The sequence below is a fragment of the Mustela lutreola genome, chromosome 1 (genome assembly GCF_030435805.1).
Source record: "Mustela lutreola isolate mMusLut2 chromosome 1, mMusLut2.pri, whole genome shotgun sequence".
NCBI classification, from domain to species: domain Eukaryota; kingdom Metazoa; phylum Chordata; class Mammalia; order Carnivora; family Mustelidae; genus Mustela; species Mustela lutreola.
Window position 1 is genome coordinate 226811308 of NC_081290.1, and position 20314 is coordinate 226831621.

Genomic DNA, 20314 nt, shown 5'->3' on the forward strand with positions numbered 1-20314 from the left:
TCTGAGGTCCAGTTTCCCACCACAATGCCGTTGATCTCGGCATGGCTGCAGAAGTATGAGCACAGTCCACCCACTTGGGTTCAACCCAGCTCCTCCACTTGAGAGCTGAGTCAGCTCCATCCTTCTGGAGCTCATTTCTTGTTCTGTGATGCCTCTGCATCACAGAAGTGTCACAGGACTGAAGAGACAATGGACTCCAAGGCTCCTTGTATATGAATGACCACCAGCTGAAGAAACCCCATGCTGGCAAGACCGGGTGGTGCGCTAGACAGGGTATGGGCTCCAGAGTGAGACCTGGCTTTGGGACTGACTACCTGTAGATCTGGAGTAAGTCACTTGGCCTCTCTGTGCCTCCACCTGTTTATGTAGGCTCCACAAGGACAGTGTTACAGGTTGACCTGTGTCCCCCACACCCAAAAGGGACATGTTCAGGTCCTAACCCCTAGTACTTCAGAAGGGGGCCATATGTAGAAAAGGGTTGTTACCGATGTAATTAGGTAAGACAAGGTCATACTGGAGTAGCCTGGGCCCCTAAACCAGTCTGGCTGGTGTCCTGCCCAGAGACAGCCCTGTGAAGGCCGAGACAGACATAAGGAGAAGGCCATGTGACAGCAAAGGCAGAGACTGGAGGGGGCAAGCTGCAAGCCAAGGAACTGCAAGGATTGCCAGCAAAGCGCCAGAAGCTAGGGGAAGACAGCACATGATCCCTCTGCCGGTTTTAGAGGGAGCACTATCCTCTGGCACACTGATTTTGGACTTTTTGGCCTCCACAACTGCGAGACAATAAATTTCTGTGGTTTTAAGATGGCCTATGGTGCTCAGTCATGGCAGCCCTTGGAAACCAATATAGATAGGAACTTTACCTGTGAACGATGTGAAGTGAATGATGCTTGCTGTGAGCGCTGTGCTGGGACACGCACACGTGCAAGGTGCTTAGCACAGTGCGCGTTGCAAGAGAGGTATCTGGTAAATATTTATTCCTTCCCCCTCTCTTATCATCTCAAAGGCCCCTTTCTCTACAGAGTGTATTTTAGGATAAAAACAAGCGTGGTTTTCTTCTAATTTTTGCCAAAATCCTCCCTAAATGGTCCCCAGCTTTGAGAATCTACATCTGGGGAAATTCTCAGTCTAGGGGAGACATGGTCCCTTGGGAGCAAGATTTGGGTCAACGATTCTTTTTTTTTTTTCTTCCAAAGATTTTATTTATTTATTTCATGGACAGAGATCACAAGTAGGCAGAGAGGCAGGCAGAGAGAGAGGAGGAAGCAGGCTCCCTGCCGAGCAGAGAGCCCGACACAGGGCTCGATCCCAGGACCCCGGGATCATGACTTGAGCCGAAGGCAGAGGCTTTAACCCACTGAGCCACCCAGGTGCCCCTGGGCCAACGATTCTAAACCTGTCTATTCTCCCCCAGGACCTCACTGATTTATTTCAAGGCTTTTTTTGAGATTGCTTTCCTTGATTTTTCAAAATTCTCCCAAATCTCAAATTTTGAAAATTAAAAATTTCAAAATTTCTGGGAGTGACAGTAGAGGAATTTCCAGAAAGCTTGGCCCTTTTTCTTTAAAAAAAAAAAAAAAAAAAAAAAAAAGCTTGGCCTTTCTCCCATCAGAAATCTAATGGGAGCAGAGGCTTCAGTAGGGGGAGCAACCTCAGGGAAAAGCTATCCAGACCCAGGGCATTTTGAGGGGAAAACCAGGTAAGGAACATGCCTCTCAGTATATTGTCACTATGTGCTTACACCGTAGGATTTTCTGTTATTCTATAACAACCTTCTGTTGAAATATAATCAATATCCAGAGAACCACACAAATGATAAATAGCTCTGGCTTTATTCTATAGGAGTATCTTTTTTCCTGGTTAATTTTTCCCAGTTCATTGATGATACTATTCTCACCTTCCCCATTAAGTCTCTGTGGAAGACACATTGAATTCTAGCAGTGGGCTCAGGTATCCTGGGTGGGAAGCCCAGTTCCATATTCACTGGCCCTGTGGCTTTGAGCTCACTGTGTAATTTCTGTAAATGTTGCTGCCCATCCCCCACCCCACCGTGGCTGATGAGAGATCGGGGAAGTAAACCCTTGGGTTTACAAATGCACATTCTTGCATTGTTGAATATTACTCATTTGGGTCATTTTAGGGGGATAGTGTGGGCTTAAGGTCCATTAGAACAAGGCCTGGAACCCACACTTGTAACGGCACCTCCCTCCCCCATCCAGCTAGGCAGTCCTGAGCAGATTCTGCATCTGTCAGCTTAGAGAGATCTAACACCTTTGCAGAGGTCATGAGGATTGAGGTGATGTGTACAAGGAACACACAGGAGGAATCCAATTAATATCAATCCCCTCCCCGACCTCCAGCAACTAGGCCCTTCTTCCACAGCTTCCTACCTCTTACCTCTCTCCTACCATACGTAATTCCTCCACCATGCCCCAGTATTTGAGTAGAAGTGAAGCTTGACAGTCAGGTTGTGCTCTTGCCTTTGTCTTGCAGCCTGAAATTTTGCAGCTGTGTAAATTGGAATCAGGGAAGGAACTGTATATAGAAAAATTGCGCATACACACATACATACATGTGTACACGTACACATGCATACGTACATGTATGTATGTATGTAAAAATTACAAATACATATATTAGAACCCAGGAAGCAATAAATGACTTTGAAAACAGTGGTTTGAAGCACTTTCTTAATCAGAACTCCATGCATAAGTGCAAAGCGTGAGCCTTCCTAATGAACAGAGCACTCTGTGACCACAGATAGTTCAAGGCCTGCCATAAATTGCAGGAGTTCCTTGCTCAGGTTCACCAGCAGATCTGACAGGCTTAGATGATCCAGCTTGCCTCGTGCCTTCCCTCTCCCCCACGTCCTGCAGAAAGTTGGTCTGTCTGTCTGCCTCAGTTGAGCCTCCGGAGGCCTGAATGGACCATCTTAAACCCCTTTGCACCAACTCCTAGGAAAGGTTCAGAGAAGCTTTGAGAACCTTGGGGTTGTGGCGGACAATCAGAGTTCTGTGGGTCTCCCGTTTCCCCTGCCCTCATCCCCCAACAACTCCCTCCCTGCTCATCCCCCTCTGCTGGCACCCCGACCTCTCCCCCGCAAAGTCATGTGTTTCTGTTTCTTTCCCCCCTGCAGCCAGGCTCCCTTCCACGGGAAGGGCTGGTCTTGGTCTGTATCCCTGGTACACAGTGAGGGCCTCACTTGGCGAGGCTGCCTGGGGTACATCTGCGGTTTGTAATCAAAGGGAGGTGGGGGACAGCTACCACTGTGAGCATCTGTGGGTCCCAGAGACGTACGCTCACTCTGCTCACTCTGATTTATGCTGCACAGGACCCCTGGGAATTAGGCTCCAATCCTGAAGAGCCTGCCCCAAATCCCACTAACCAGTTCTAAATGCAGATCTCACTTGGTGCGCCTCCCCAAGTCGGAGTCCCGCTTAGCCCCGTACCAGTTGTGTGTCCCTGCCCGAGTCCCATCTCCCGTCCTAGCCTCTGTTTTCCTGCTGCAAAGTGGGGGTGATGCTCATAACCTCGCTTGAATGCAGAGAGGATAAAATACCATCATGGATGTGAAAATCCTGTGTATAAAGTATGAAGTAAATACTCTTCCCAGGCAGGTTTTGTTTTTATTAGTAGCTCCGTTGGCTACAGTAGATTCCAGTAGGTTCTAGGTACCCATGATACATGAAATCACTACATGGGCTGTGGACATATGGGTATAGAGAAGACCGGCCACTCTCCTCAGGGAACTCACTAAGAAAAACACACAGGCATGGTGGCCTTCAGTTGGTGCTATTTGCACATCTGTCTTCTGGCCCCTGGCAGCCTCTCAAGGCTCATTTCCTGGCACTCTCCTCCTCACACCCCTCCACTTACCTGGGCAGCCCTCCCCCTTCTGAAGTCCTCATTACACCACTTCACCTTTAAGGAAAGACCTGCATTACTACCTATTTTCGTTCACTGAAAGAAATACAAACAGGACTTTCACTTTTACCAAAAAAGGCTGAAAGCCAAACAGGGTTCAGGGTTTGCTTTGCAGCGAGACCATTATCCAGGCAGCGCGCACCCTGAGCAGCGAGGGCGGCTGCCAAGCTCCTTCCCTGGGAGCTAAGCATCTCCGCATCAAGCCACCAGAACTTTGAACTGTGTCTGTGAGCGTCTGGGCTTCCTCTCGGTTTATTTTGTGCAGCCATTAGCAAGACACATCCTAAGGTATCAGAAAGCCTAAAAGAGGTGGTTTTGGGGTCTGGGAAGGCTCAAAAACTTTTCTGTAGAAATGAAGGGTAATTGCTTCTTTATGCCCTTTCAGCTTTACTCTCTGCTTTCAGATGGGACAGGGATGAGATGAGATGACCTGTGCTGGTGTCCTGGCTGCCCCTTGGTTGCAAGGTCCTCTGCCTGGAAAGCTCTTCCCCCAGATGTTTGTGTGGCTCCCTCCTTCACTTGTCTCCTGTCTCTGCTTAAATATCACCTCCTCAGAGATGCCTTCCCTGAATATCCTGCTTAAAATAGTATACCCGTCCCATCCCTCCAAACCTCTCATTGCACTTGACTTTTTTTTAATAGCATTTATCCCCATTCACTCTTGTTCTGTATGATTATTTGCTTCTTTGTTGATGTTTCTCTTCTGCTGAAAGATTTCTGAGGGCAAGACTTTGTCTTCCATGCCGACAAGCTTAGAACAGTGCCTGGCCCAGGGTAGGCACCAAATAAATATTTGATGAAAGAATCAACTCCTACCACAAAATAAGAAGAAGACACATAACTCAGTTTTAAAGTGAGCATCTGAATAGGCATTTCTCAAAGAAGATACACAAATGGTCAGTAAGTACATGAGAGGATGCTCAACGTCAAAGCCGTCAGGAAACGCAAATCATATGAGATGCCACTTCATACCCACTAGAATGGCTCTATTCCAAAAGTCGGATAATAAAAAGTGTTGCCAGGGGTGCCTGGGTGGCTCAGTCGGTTGAGTGTCTGCCTTCGGCTCAGGTCATGATCCCAGGGTGCTGGGATCAAGCCCCGCGTCCAGCAGGAAACCTGCCTCTCCCTCTCCCTCTGCCTGCCGCTGTGCCTTCTTGAGCTCTCTCTCTCCATCTCTCTGTCAAATAAATAAATAAATACATAAATAATCTTAATAATAAATACATAAATTAAAAAAATAAAAATTAATGGCAAAGGTGTATAGGAACTGAAACTCTCAAACACTGGGGGTGGGAATGTAAAAGGGTATAGCCACTTAGAAACAGTCCAGCAGCTCTTCAAAAGGTTGAACAGAGTTTCTTCGACCCAGCATCTCAACTCCTAGGTATCCATCCAAGAGAATTGAAAGTGCAGATGCACACAGAAACTTGTACTCAAGTGTTTGTACCAGCTCCTTCAGAATTAGCCAGAAAGTAGAAACAACCCAAGATTCCATCACCTGATGAGTGGATGAACAAAATGTAGCCTGTCCCTACAACGCAGGGTGACCCAGCAGTAAAATTAGATGAAATTCTGATCCATATTACAACCTGGATGAGCCTTGAAAATACTATATTAAGTGAAAGAAGCTGGCCACAGAAAGAACACATGTCGTAGGAATCCATTTATATGAAATGTTCGGAATAGGTAAATCCACAAAGACCGAAAGTAGATTTCTGTGATTGCCCGGGACTCCAGGGGGTTGGACAGAAGTGCCGCATGACAGCTGGTAAGTATGAGAATTGTTAGAGGGTTTATGAAAGTATTCTAAAATTGACTGTGGCTAAAAAATAAATAAATAAATAAATAAAAATAAATAAAATTGTGGTGATGGTTGTACTATTTGTGAATATCCTAAAAGTCATGGAATGGTACACTTTAAATGGGTGACTTGTATGGGTGTGTGAACTATAGCTCAATAAAGCTGTGATTATTCCCCCCAAATAGCGAATGTCCTCATTTAATACACCTATATCAAACAAGCAGCTGAGCTGGCTGTCCACCCCTGAGTGCTGACCGGGGAGACCAAGGCTCTGGGTGTTGAGGTGGAGGTGTTCCAGGATACTGGGCCTCCCCACGAGAACAGGTGAAAGCAGAGCTCCTTTCCTGGTGAATGCTTTAAAAACAAAAAATGGCCCTGAGAACCCTATGAGGAGGAGGGTTGGAGATCAAATGAGCTGAGCCTGAGAAATTTACTGCGTCCTGGTTTCCAGAGACCATTTTCCCAGCATAAGTCACAGAGACAGATGGCCCCAGACCTGCTTCTGAAAATAACCACTGTTGAGGAGAAGAGTGGAGAGTTGACTTAGTGGGAGCTGCCCAGCCGGCCAGGGTTGGGGGGGCGGTGATAAGACCCACTAGATTTAACAGGCTGGAGAAGAAAGCAAGTTTGAGCCCAGCAGACTACAACTCTGCCTCGCTCATCCCACGAGGGACCCAAAGCAGAAGCTGTTGTCTTTGCTACCTTCCTGTGTGTGTGTTTTCTCCTCTTTAAAACTACTATTTTCTTTTGTTTTGTTTTCAATCTTATTATCACATTTGGTCCTTGAAAAAATCATCAAGTATAGAAAAGTATCAAGAAAAAATAAAATGCATTCATAATTCTACTGCCTTGAGGTGACAGGTGACAACATTTTTGTACAAATGGCACACATACACACACATTTCAACACATGGTAGAATTCCTTTTTAGACAGTTTTGCATCATAGTTTTTTTTAATATCTGATTTCACATGTCCCTAAACATTCTTTACAAACGTGGCTGATAATGTCTGCATATTGATGTTATACTACTGTGCCTTAGGCACTTTTACCATTATAGATTTTTTTTTCCTTTTTAACTTTTAAAAAAAAATTACTTTTTACTATGACAAATAATATTTTTTTTCAAAGATTTATCTATTTATCTGACAGACAGAGGCCACAAGAGAGGCAGACAGAGAGAGAGGAGGAAGCAGGCTCCCCGCTGAGCAGAGAGCCCGATGCGGGGCTCGACCCCAGGACCCCGGGACCATGACCCGAGCCGAAAGCAGAGGCCCCAACCCACCGAGCCACCGAGGCACCCCGACAAATAATTTTTTGATGAATATTCTTATAAGTAATTCTTTGGAAAACTTATGATTATGTTCTTGGGTAAATTTTTAGAGGTATAATTGCACAGGTAAAAGGTTTTCACATTTTAAAAATCAGTCTGTATCAAATTATGCTACCAATATCAGGGCATAAAATCTTGTTTGTACTTAAAACCAACATCTATCTTAGCACCTACTAGGTGCCTGATATTTTGACGTTTGTTTCATTTTCTCCTGAAGTCTTAAAAATTATTTTAGAAGTGTTAAGAAGAGCGATATGTGCTCATTGTACAAAAATTTGAAGATATAAAATTCATATTGAAAAATGAAAAACTGCCAATATCATTGATAACCCCTGCTGAAGGGTTTTTTTTTCAACCAGTCCTTTTTCCAATCCATTCAAACAAATTCATTCATTCTGTAACCATTTTATGAGCATTCACAGTGCTGAAGAACCTAACAGCGCTGTAACTGAAATCTTTATCCTGCGCTATGTTTATAGTCTCTTCTACTCCCCAGAATAACCCCTGGAAATGTGCACTACTGTTATTCCTACAAGAACCTTAGAGTGTTCTAGTCTAAGTCCCCAATGGGGACAGTAAGGCCAGAGCCATCAGAGGACTTGGTCATGGTCCCATGATGCATTATTGACCTGTACCCAGATCTTTTGGCCCTTAGTCTATGCAGCAGACAGGAGCCCATGGTGTGGAACTGAATCAATACTGCCCTGAAACAGGGTGGCCATCTCATTAACTGTCCAAGTCAGTATGTTTTCAGAGTAAAGGTAATTCATGCAGGATAACAGATGCAAACTGGGGCTGTCACTAACAAACAGCTTTATTCAGATTTCTAGCACTTTGAAATCCTTCACAGCAGTGGGCTTAAGTCCATTTGGAACAACTAGGAAACCAGTTATGCTAATCTTTCTGAGCTGAGACTCTGATCTAGGCCAGGACACAGACGTGAGCAGCCTGCCGGCCCACAGTGAAGTTGCTGGCCCTCCAGCAGCTCCAGACCTTCTATCAGAAGGAGATCCTAGTTTTCCATCCTCTGCTCAGAGCTGAGAAGGACTTTACTTATTCAGTGAAGCAACTGGCTGCCATGTTAAGAGCACATAGGTGTGAGGTTAACGCATGAAGAGAGAAGGAATGCATTTGATTTTTTTTTAAGATTTTATTTATTCATTTGAGAGAGTTATAGAGGTGGAGACAGAGAGAAAGAGAGAGAGCACAAGCAGGGGAGAGGCAGAGGGAGAGGGAGAAGCAGTCTCCCGGCAGAGCTGGGAGCCCAACATTGGGCTCTATCCCAGGACCTAGAGATCATGACCTGAGCCAAAGGCAGATGCTCAACCATCTGAGCCACTCAGGCGCTCCTACATTTAGTTTTAAGTGGAAGGACTAGAGTATTTCTAGGAAGGAGCCTTCATGGGAGGGATGAATCCATCAGCTCAGGATTCCACAAGAGGAGGTACCTGTGTAGGTCTAAAGGTCTGTTTTCCTTTTCTCTAGGTGTCATTCATTAATTGCTGTATACTGGGCACTATGCTAGATGTTTTACATACAGGCTTCTAAAATTCAGGGCTGCCAGTTAAAACGTTATTAGGAGACCCTTCCAGGAATCCAGGAAACCACCTAGGGAAGGAAATGCTCTCTGTGCAGCACATGGTCAGTGCACTGGCTTTTTTCATGGGACTCACGCTTCCCCACTGTATCCGTAGGCTGTGATTTTTCCCTATTGTACCCTACGTGCAGTTTAGTGTAGATTAATAAGGTTCTGTTTGGGTATTTAGATGGATTTCTCGAGACTGATGAGAAAAGTGTAAAAAAAGTACCTGTTGTTCATGGTCTTTCTTTCCTTGATAGAGTAAGAAATTTGTCTCGTCAGCTGGCCCTTCACACCTCAGTCTCATGGCGTACTCCAAAAACACTCTTGGAATCCAGAACCCTAGAAGGCTCTTCTGAGAACTGTCTTATCCTAGTTATAGGTTACATTTCAAATGCTAGGGCAGGCTACCATCGATTCACATGAAGATGTGAGTAACTGAAATAGTTCTCCCCACAGATCTCAGAATTCCCTTGTTGTATGTTCTTTTCATATATCACAGCTGCCTCCTTAACACTTTCCTCTTTTTATGACATCGACAAGTAATCCGCATTGATAAAGGTGTCATTGGCAGGCTTGCAGATCTGTCATCATTTCTTCTCCAAAACCACCCTGTTCTTACTAGGAAAGACCACAGCTGGCGGGATGGCAGAGAAATTCTCTGTTGGCTGAGCCCTTTCCCTTAGACTGCTGGGCTCCCTTCAAGCATAGCATCCATCTCTCGGCAGTGGGTATTCCACACTCCAGTTTTCAAAGGAGAAGACAGAGACTAAGGGAAGTAATGTGAGTTACCCAAGGTCACATAGCCCATGGGAAATTGGACTCTGACCTGCGGCTTACACAACAGGAAGCCTATGGTCTTTTTGCTTTAGATGTGTTCCAGTTGATAGGTAAGAGCTTCCTTGTCCCTCCCTCAAACCGGGCCTGATAAATTTCATTCATGACACCCAGTGGGCACAGCCTTGAAAATAGAGATGATTATCCCACTGAGAGGTTTGGTGTAAGGAAAAGATCTCATAAAGCACTTGGCCCAGTTCCTGGATTCCAGAAGGAGCTCTGCAAATGTTTGTTCCTGGCCCCACGTCACCCCAACCCCAACCATATGGGTGTCTGGACTCTCATTCTGTGGCTTTCTTTCTCCATCCTTATCTACTATAAGCTCGAAGTAGGCTCCCGGAGACCTTCTCTCAGGAGACATGGGTGGCTCTCCTCTACCCTTCACCGGCCCCCTTCGTTATTGGAGTGAGGTGTAAGGAGGTTCGTGCCAATCATCCCATCTCATTTTACCGTGGACACTGTGGAAAATTATACAATACCAGGTTCCCTTGAGCTGATGACCAGGATACATGAGAGGGCAACTCTGACTGCAATCCCATAGTCCTTTGGCATCAGGCACCCTTATTTGCCTCCGTAAACTTACATCTGCCCCCCCAACTGAAGGCATCATGTGGACTTCCAACGTCCTGGCTGAGCTGAACCATTGGGAAAGGAGATCTAAGTGGCTGAGCAGATGCTGTAAGTTTAAAGAGCCGATCCTTCTAAAGCACCGCCCTTATCTTGTCACCTCCCTGCTTTCAAAACTTCCACAAATCCCACTTAAGGTCTGACCTCCTTTTCTTTGTTCAAGGCCTAAACCTACTGTTCAGAGACTTCTCTCTCACTGTGGTCTTTATAGAGACCCTTTGTGCCATCATCAATGTACTCCCCTTCCCTCCTACCTTCCTCCCATCGCCTCTTCATGTAACAAGTTGTTACTGGTGTTTTCTACGAGTCAGACACTGCTAGACACTGGGGAGCATGGGACGGGGCCAGCCAGGCAGGCCAGTGGGCAGTCACAGGAAGTAAACCCTGCAGGACGGGAAGTATTGCCACAGGGAAGGTACAGGGCGCTGTGCGAGCATGCAGCGGGGGCGCCAAACCGAGGCTTGAGGCATCAGAAAAGCCTTCCCAGGGAAGGTGATGTGAGGTTGGGCCCTTGGGAGGAATGGGAGCTAGTGAGACACATGGGGTGGTAGTGATGGGGAAGAGAGAAGAGGAAAGGGAGAAAAAGAGCCTCAGCGGACTTGGTGAGAAGTTAGTGGTAGCTCATGAGATTTAAGAAGCCAGAGGGGATGGGCAGCTTGCTGGAGGCCAGATGAAGAATGAGAGCCCAAGGCCAGAGTATTCTTCTCTCTGCCATGGTGTCACACCCTCATCCCTCCATCTCCTCCCACTGGGATGCTCCTGACTCCAGAAAGCATTTCGCCTTTCCTCTAGATGAGATCTTATCTCCCAGTCATGCCCTGGGCTGTCTTCTGCTCTGACAGATCCCACCTGCCTGGCTTAGAACTCCATGTGACTCCCTCCCCTCCCCCAGGCTCCTTCTCGACCCTGTCTCTTACCGTCTGTATCCCCCTCACCTTCCAGCCCAGTCAGTGGGTATCTAGGAAGTATTTGTGGAATGAAGCAGTGTTTGCAAGCATGCTTGGCTTTTATAAAAAAAGGAAAGATAAAATTAGCTTAGTGCTCCTTACACCATCTAGACATACTTGTGCGTAGTGCATCTAATGTTTATTAGGTGTTTCTTGGCTGCCACGCTGTTCTCAACATATTATTTGTTTGAATTCCTTTAATCCTCAAAGCAATCCTGTGAAATAGATGAGTTTTTTATTTTATCCTTTAATTTCTATTATATAGATGAGGAAATTGAGGCACAAAGGGTGAAGTAACTTGCCCACGGTCACAACTACTGAGCTAGCAAGTAGTGTAACTGGAATTCAAATGTAGGATCTGGCTCCAGGGCCCATACTCTTAATACCACCTTGCCTTGCTTCTATAGGTGCCAAATTTGTACAGCAATGCATTTTACTACATGTGTTCCAAGCACTAGTAGATTATATGCATTATAAAGTATATACAAAAAAGATATTAACAAAGAGTGAGATTGAAAAATAAATATTTTGCATATTTTCTTGTGCCCAGGGGGTGGTGCACCCTACTTTGGGGCCATGTAAATTAAAAGCAGCTAATGAATAAGAGGAAGGAAATTAACACGTTTCCAACAGTATCTGTACCTCACAGAAACATCATGAGTTCTTGTGCACCTACTGAGGGCCTGAACCTTTGTTAGGTGCTTGGAATGTCAGGCTGTGACTATTCAGAGCCAGCCCGAGACCTGAGGTGAGTGAGGCCTGGAGAGGGGATGAAGGCAGAAGACATAGGCATGAGGCCAGAGCTCTGTGCTGTTCCCAGCCTCAGGCCCCTGAAGTGTGTGATAGAATAATTTACTTAATTCTGGAACTATTTATTTCATAAAGCTCGACAGATTTGCTCAGGAAGAGACTGTAACTAGCACCCTAGAACAACATATCGTGTTTCTTAACTTGTGTCTGAAATTCTCACAACTCAGCATGGTATGGTACTGGTTATCTCCAACTCATCAGAAGCTCTGATTGGAGATTATAAGATGTCTTTGACTAATAAAAGAAGAGGAAATGAATGTGTATTTGCTTAATAAATGCAGCCTGGTGGACAAAATCTTTCCAAACTGGGACTGCAAGGGAAGCAGAATCATGAATGAGGCTCTTCCGGTGGGGGGAGTGGGGGTGTGGTTTCATTCAATTTAATGAACATTTGGTGAGCACTGACCATACTTGCTCATACATACCATGTGCACAGATACAGTATCTTTGGTCCTCACAACAACTCTGTCAAAGGGGAGGGGCGCTTCTCATACAAACAAGGCACCAGAAGTCATTTTCCCAAGATCATACAGCTAAAAGGGGACTAGGTCATGATGCAAACCCCAATTCTGTTGAACTCTAAAACCCACTCCAAGAATGTGCTGTGCCCCAAAAGTATGCCATATCCTTTTATGTGGGAGACATAAATACAGATAACTGCAAAGACAGTATGGCAAATGTGATGGCAGAAGTACAGTCAAGGCTAGAGAAAGGATTGATCCCCTTAGAGTGCTGTGTAGTAAGTGGTGTCAGGGAAGGTTCTCACAAGGTGATTTGGGAACCCTTGGTTGAGATGATTTTGAAGAGAATCCTAACCCCGATTTGTAGGTAAAGAAACCAGAACATAGAGCCATGCAGAGACTGTACTATAATCATTGATCCCTGCCATCTCAAGTCCTCTTACTAAATTTCTACTATGAACCAGATGGCATATGCAGCATCTGGATAAAATGTCATCACACGTGGTGAGGCGCAGGGGTTGACATCAGCATCTTGAAACCTACAGGATCATGCAGGACTTGGTGGTTGTGAGCTGAGAGAGTACCTCTTGGTAGATTGACCACAAAGGGCTTTCTCCTCCCCCACCCCAAATCAGCAGTTTCCCGTGCCACCTCTCCCTTAAAGCTCTGCCGAATTGTATGATGATGTGTCCAAGTTGCATTATGTTTCCTAAGGTTCGGTCTCCGTGAAAAGCTGGACAAATCTGATTATGTTTTCAGTCTATCAGTCAAGGTGGAAGGAAAGAAGCAGCCTGTGCTGTCAAGCAAATGCATTGTCTTGTACTGTATACTTGTATATGTCTGTGCTTATGTTCCCTCTCCTGCGGACGATATACTGCACATGTCTGAACGCCAGCCACACATCGAACTGCAGATTGTCTGATCTCACAGGCCTTGTCCCAGGCCATCACCTTCTCCTTCTGAAGAGTTGGGAGTGTGCTTTTTAGACTGAGGTTTTAGACTCAGAACCCTGATATGGTAGAAACTTGGTGTCAAAACATACTGACTTCGTGTATCTTGGAACCCACAGAATATTCATGTCCTAAAATTATAGAATTGTTTTATCCGAGATGATTAGAACTAGAGGAGCCTAATGTGTTAGATACCTGCAACTCCCCTTCAGCAAATAGTTCGTTAATGCCTACTGCTTGCTGGGCACTAGGCTGGCCACTGGGGATACAGATATGGAAAACACGGCTAATGCTCTTGCTCTCAGGGAGTTTGCAGAGTGGCAGGATTTAAAAATCTTAAAATGTTCAAATCTGAGGAAAGTCAAACATTAGTGTGTTCAAATCCTAGAATGCGAGGGATGGAAGGGGGCCCTGGATCATTCTCTCCGGCTCTATCTTTTGTGAGTCCCGGAGCCTTTTCCAGGCATGTCCGATTAAAATTCTCACTAATAAGAACATCATTTCACTTCAGTGACACCACAGAATGGCCGGCTTGCAGGCGCTCCGCGATCATCCATGCGGCTGTTCATTTTACCAGGGAGGCCACTGAGGCTCGGAGCAGGGCAGCTATTCCATAGATAGGGCGGCCCGCCAGAACCAGACCCCAGGTTTTCCGGCCTCTCTCGGAGAACAGGCAAAGCAGGAAGGGCTTCCCGTGAGTTTCCGAGGGGTAAGGTCTTTACAGGCCCTGCAGACTTCTGCCCCGAGGCCCGGCTCTTCAGAAAGAGTTGGCTCCCGCTACCTTTGCGGAGGCGATCAGCCCCGCCCCCAGACCACGTGTGCAGTAGATCGCCCAGTTTGGGGAGCCCCCTTCCCCGTTGATGCGTGTTTTATTTTGCTCCCTCCCCTTCCCCGTGTGCCTCAAAACCAATTTTCATTATTTTTTCTGTCTGTGTTTGTCTTTGTGGTTCGCAGGTGCTCCCCTGCATTGTTCATCTGCTTCATCAACCCCTATTGAACAGTCCCCCTCCCCGCCCCCCTCCCCTCCGGCCAATGAGAGCCAGAGGCGGTTGCTAGGCAGCGGTGTGGCCCAGCCAACCCCGGACTCAGACTCTGAGGAAGAGTTTGTCCCTAATTCATTCTTAGTTAAAAGTGGCTCCGCCAGCCTGGGGGTCGCGGCGAACGGTAAGTCCCTCTCTCTTCCTAACTTCTGTGGGTGTTGTGTGCGTACGTATGTGTGTGTGTGTGTGTGTGTGTGTGTGCGCGCGCGCGCACGTGTGTGTGTTCCTTTCGTTGACGATGCTGATTAATCTGCCTGCTCTGGCCGCTTGCAGGGGCGGGGGGGCCTGGTGCATGGGGGGCTTGGGGTTGTCGGGGGCCTGGCGCAGTTCCGTGGCTCAGGCAGTCCCGCTCCTGTCCCGATGCGCCGCTGGGGTGTGCAAACCAGGTGGGGTGGGGGGATCAGGGTGTTGCTGTCCCCGCTCCCCTGACAGACATGGGGTAGACAGAGCTGCGGGACAGAGACGCACAGACAGACACGAGACAGAAGCGTCAGGTGGAGACCCACGCAGGCAAAGACACAGAAGCAGAGATCCAAACCGAAATAGAAAGGAAAGGTTAAAACGGCAGTAGCAGGGCTTGGCTACCTCCTCTATGCTAGGACTGTGTGCTCCACTACCACTTGTTGCATGGTTGGAGCCTCTCACAATGTAGCCTAAGAAACCCATAGGAGAGTGCCCCCATTAAGCCCGAGAAAAGCTGGGAGAAAGGATACTACCTGGAGGCCAGCGCTGGCTCGGAAAGTTCTTGACTTTCACACTGCCAGGAGACAGAGAGCCCTGGAGTACCAAGCAACTGCAGGGCCGAATGCTGGCTGCAGAGAGAGCCAGGGGGACTTAAGCATGGATCTGCCCATAATAAGCACTCTTCTTCTAAGCTGGGCCCTGACTCTCTTAAGGAGAAGAGGTATGGGAGGATATGGTGGAAGAGCGGTAGACTGACCTGGAGCTAGCAGACCCAGGTTGTAGTACCTGGTCAGGTGCTGTGTGACCTGGCCCGAGGTCCTTGCCTTCTCTGTGTTCCACAGAGGCCAGTCCACTTCTTTGCAGGGATGCCAGAAACCTCCAAGAGAAGGGATGATGTACAGCCTCAGTCCTCTTTGAAAATCAGACAGGACGGCTTTGGACTTGATGGTTCTCTTCTACCAGGACTTAGGCCCTACAGTCTCTATGACCAAAAGCCAAACCATCCTCCAGGGCCTATTAACTTTGTGCTCCCTGAGAGTGGCATTGTCCTTTTGGTGGTTTGGTGTCACTGCTTCTCTGTAGATTGTAACTGCTCATGTTTTAAATTATGCACATGAACAGGAACCATGGACCAGGAGGGAGAAAACCTGTGTGCAAGGCCCAGCTCTGTAACTCACTGGCTATTTGTTTTGGCAAATGACTGTCCCTCTCAAGGCATCAGGTCCCTATCTTACAGGGATGGCACAATCGCTGCAGTACTCTGAATCAGTGTCGACGGGTGCTGACAGGGATGTAGCAGCCAGTGGCCTTCTCAAGTTTACTTGGGAAAAAAAAAAAACGTGTGTATGTACACACACACACGCACACGCACACACACACGATGGCATTCTTGGTTCATCTGGGTAAATAAGCCTTGCAGGTAAAAGAGAAGGCAGGAGATTGAAGTCCGTGATCTCTCCCTTCGCTAAATAACTGAACGAGAGTGACTACTTTGTTGTAAGTTCTACAGCAAATTGATAGCAGTCGTGCATTATTGATGTGCAGGGAAGATGGGGGTACTTTGGCCTACAAGCTGTCTGCTCAATTGTGCTCCTCGGTGCTCGTCCCACTCCCCAGGGGACCTAGAGACACTTCTGATTCCTTCCCGGGAGTTCACTGTAAAGGTTGGTTATAAATGTGTCCCGTGCCCAAAGGGAGAGTCTGGGTTTTTAGTGGTCTGCTGCTCCGGGGTTGGTGGGTCCCAAGAGAGCCAGTGAGTCTCACCGAAACCCCGAACTGAGCGGTCTTATTGGAGCAAAAGGGCGTGCTGATACTGGCATGGGCCCGGCACTAGTGAGTGGACTCTGGGGCCTGGTGGCCCCAATATATGTTTCTAAGGTTTGTATTTATTTTCATGAAAGAAATGTAAAGTTATTTTAATGGGGTTATCATTATTGTTTTTGTCCATTACAAAAAGTAACAAGACTCGTTAACATTCAGGCAATACAGAACGGTACAAAGCAGAGTTTTCTTGTAATCCCATCTTCCCAGAGATAACCATTTTTAACACTTTGGTGCACGGCCTTAAAGGCATTTTTTGGGTCATGCCCATTTAATAAAAGAATAAATGAATGAGCAAGCAGCACAAACTGAGTAAGGGCCAAAGTGCAGCCAAGACAGCCAGGACTGTGGGGTCCTGGACATGTGACCCTTGGGCAAAGAACCTAACCTCTCAGACCATCAGTCACTCCATCTGGGAAATGGGGAAACCCTTCCAAGGTTGCTGTGGAGTTTAAGAATGGTTAGAGACCACCCTAAATGGATGACTTGCTCTAACTCCTTCAGAGGCCAGCTTCAGAGACTGAATTCAGAATGTACTTTAAATGACAAAGGCAGCCCCTCAGGCTCCTGGCTGGTGAAACTGAAGTGGTTTCCTTTAGTGGGAGCTGACTCAGCGCCCTGCGGGGGAGGGCTGACCCTCTGGAAGCCAGCCTCCCCAGGAGCTCCAGCGGCTGCTCTCTCCAGGAGCTCCCCAGAGGCGCGGCGCCCCCAGCTGTGTCAACCGGGCTGTGCTTCCCTGGGCTGAGACGCCTCTGAGCCGTCCAGCCAAAATCCCCGAGTAAAGTGCAGTGAGAACACATGGGGCATTACAGACCAGCTCGTTGTCCCTGCAGGGAAGGAAACAGGGAATGGAGCTCTTTATGTGATCAAAGTCCTAATCCGCCCCCAAGGATAACCATCTAGAAAACACTGATATATGTGAAGAAAGATTTCACTAAAATATCAACTAGTTACAGCCGAAAAGCTAAGGAAGTGCTGAGGATTAAGTGGGTATTTTGTCCCTACCCCAGAGAAACTTTATAGAATAAATAGTAAGTTTTCTGTCAATTGTCATAACCTAAATTCTGCAGTAAAGAGACTTGAGAAACCTGGAAGGTAATATTTAAGAGGGTCAGGGAATAAATAGCTCAGAGAAAGCTGTCAGTTTCTTCTCAAAGCCTAAGTGAGCGAGAGGTGGATGGGAGAATTTACATGTAATGAGCACCTTCTGCGTGTAAGCCTTTCTGTACATGCATTAACTTTTTTGAGCTTCCATGTATTCCTATGTCTCTGCCAGGAAAATGAAGCCCAGCAAAGGCCAGTGACTTGCCCATAGCTCCAGGGCATGTTAAAGATTCATACCCAAGCCTGCTTCCCTCTAAAGTTTCCTGTCATCTTCTTCCCACCATCCCCCATTTGTTATGTTTTCTTACCAATACCAGGTCGACTTTTTTCTTTTTTCTTTTTTCTTAACATATAATATATTATTTGTTTCAGGGGCACATGTCTGTGAATCATCAGTCTTACACAATTCACAGCACTCACCATAGCACATGCCTTCCCCAGTGTCCATCACCCAGTCACCCCATTTCTCCCTCCCCCTCCCCTCCAGCAATCCTCAGTGTGTTTCCTGAGATTAAGAGTCTCTATGGTTTGTCTCCCTCTCTGGTTTCATCTTGTTTCATTTTTCTCTCCCTTCCCCTATGATCCTCTGTCTTGTTTCTCAAATTCCTCAAATCACTGAGACCATATGATAATTGTCCCTCTCCGATTGACTTATTTCCCTCAGCATAATACCCTCTAGTTCCATCCATGTCATTGCAAATGGCAAGATTTTTCTGATGGCTGCATAATATTCCATTGTATATACCACACCTTCTGTATCCATTCCTCTGTTGATGGACATCTAGGCTCTTCCCATAGTTTGGCTATTGTGGACATTGCTGCTTTGAACATTCGGGTACACATGCCCCTTCAGATCACTACATTTGTACCTTTAGGGTAAATACCCAGTAGTGCAATTGCTGGGTTGAAGGGTAGTTCTGTAGTTCTGTAGTTCTGTATGTCTCCCCCTTAGTAGGAGCCTGGGAAAGAGAAGAGGAATTCCACACACACACACAAAAAAAAAAAAAAAATTAAAGATTTTTTAGAGGAATCTCTTAAAAAAGAATTGCAAGTTGTTAGCTTCCTATTACTCACTTCACAAAATTTTATAAAGTACCTATTATGTGACAAGTGTTTAATTCCATTGAATTTTGGAATCTCGTTGAATCTCATTGAATCTTCATATCTATCCTGTGACATAGCCAGTTTTAAGTCAAATTGAGGCAGTAGAGGACCAGAGAGGTTAAGTAACTTCCCCTTTATCACACAGCTTCTAACTGATAGAATCAAATTTGAACTCAGTTCTGTCTAATGCCTAGAGTAGAATCTTTCAGCTGTATTTTTGTGAGGACTGGGGACATTTCAAAGATGAATAAGTATAAATGACTTAGACACTAAATTTTGGTCCTGCTTCATGAGAGGCAAGTCCTGGGCGCTGGGCTATCCATGGCTATTTTTCTTTTCTATTATTCCCCCACACCCCTCATCCTGCACTGGGCCCTTTCCACCTCGCCTTACACATTTTTCAAGCTAGTCACACTGGTCAACATCACTGTTGTTTGGCAGTTTCATTGACTTTCTCAGGTCTTAAGCAGCTGGGATTATTTTGTTTTGACTTCTAATCCAGTGGAGGAGTGTTTATTTTTCTTTCTAAATGGGAAACACTGCTATGTATGCCAGCTCCTTCTAAAAGTGTTTTCTTAAAACAAAACAAAACAAAAAAATTCAACTTAATTTAGGACCTATCCAGATTCCCCTGAGGGAGTCTGCCCAGGTCCTTGTTAGTCATTTTGTGAAATCAGAAGGCAAAACTGTGCCTGTTTCCTGCTGTTGAGAGGGTTTTGTCTCCTTTCACTGAGAATTTCCTGAAACCTATTTTAGTTGTCCTGTGTCAACTGTAGGTACTTGGGTCTGGATATTTCCCCAGCCCCAGAGGTTAAGGACATTGGGGTTTGTGTGAAGTTTTCAGGCAATTCTGTTCACCTTTCCTCTCTCTTGCATTAAAATACTCTCATTGGTAAATAGATTTATACCACCTGTGTGGTGAAGTTAAGTCACCTATCTCCTCGTAGCAAGACAAATTGGTAGGTTCCTTTATTCATTCACTCATGATGACATTTGAAATGCCTGTGGATGTTATCCAGACAGGTGAGGGGGGAAGGGCATTCTAAGCAGAGAGATCCCATGAAACAGGTCTTAAACCAATGGGATCAGAATCTCTAAAATGAACCCCTTGGATTCAGCATGCATTTCAGAATTCAGAAGTGTTCAGGTTTAAGGAAGAAAATACAGTTCACGTGGTGTATTTTTCTTAACATTCCCAGAGTGCTCAGATGGTCCACGGTCAACAAACACGTCAATATTTCTGCACTGAAACATGAATAGCTGTACTCACGGGATCTTAAAAATAAATAAATAAAAAGACTTTGAGCCTGGTGTCAGTTCAAGTTTTGCCATGAAAAGAATTTTGATAGAACTTCTGGTCTTAGAGTTTTGGCAATTTCCGAATGGTGGTTAATGGATGGTGGGCCCAAACTGCACCTTTTTTTTAAATGAGGGTATCAGGCTTCAGAGGTTCAGTAACTCGCCTGTGGTTAGTGAGGTAAGTAGAGAGCTTGACACCTAGAAAATAGGCTGCAGGTCCCAGTTGCTCTCAGGAAGGCTTTATAAGAGCTTGCTGTTTATCTGTGACAGCTCCTCGGAGAGGCCAAGCCCCCTCTGCTGTAGACTCGGGAACTCAAGAGTCCAGGCCAGCAGACTGGAGGGCTCCCAGCAGGGGAATTTAGGAGAAAAGAGGCAAGGGGTTCAATTTTCCAAAACCTAGAACTCAGCAACTCTGAGCTCTTAAGGAACTTTCCTGACAGCCCCTCAGATGTGTGGACCTTCTTTCTTAGTGCCACGCCGTCTTCTGTACACACT

General features: G+C 46.2%; 1 protein-coding gene across 1 annotated transcript in view; it reads left to right on the top strand.

Annotated features, from left to right (window-relative positions):
* The window catches only part of TENM4 (teneurin transmembrane protein 4), a 721609-nt gene that overhangs the window by 425720 nt on the left and 275575 nt on the right, over positions 1–20314 (top strand). The window contains exon 7 of the mRNA XM_059187848.1: positions 14223–14432. Within this exon, the coding sequence (XP_059043831.1) occupies positions 14223–14432 (210 nt within the window). The remainder of the gene's footprint in view (positions 1–14222; positions 14433–20314) is intronic.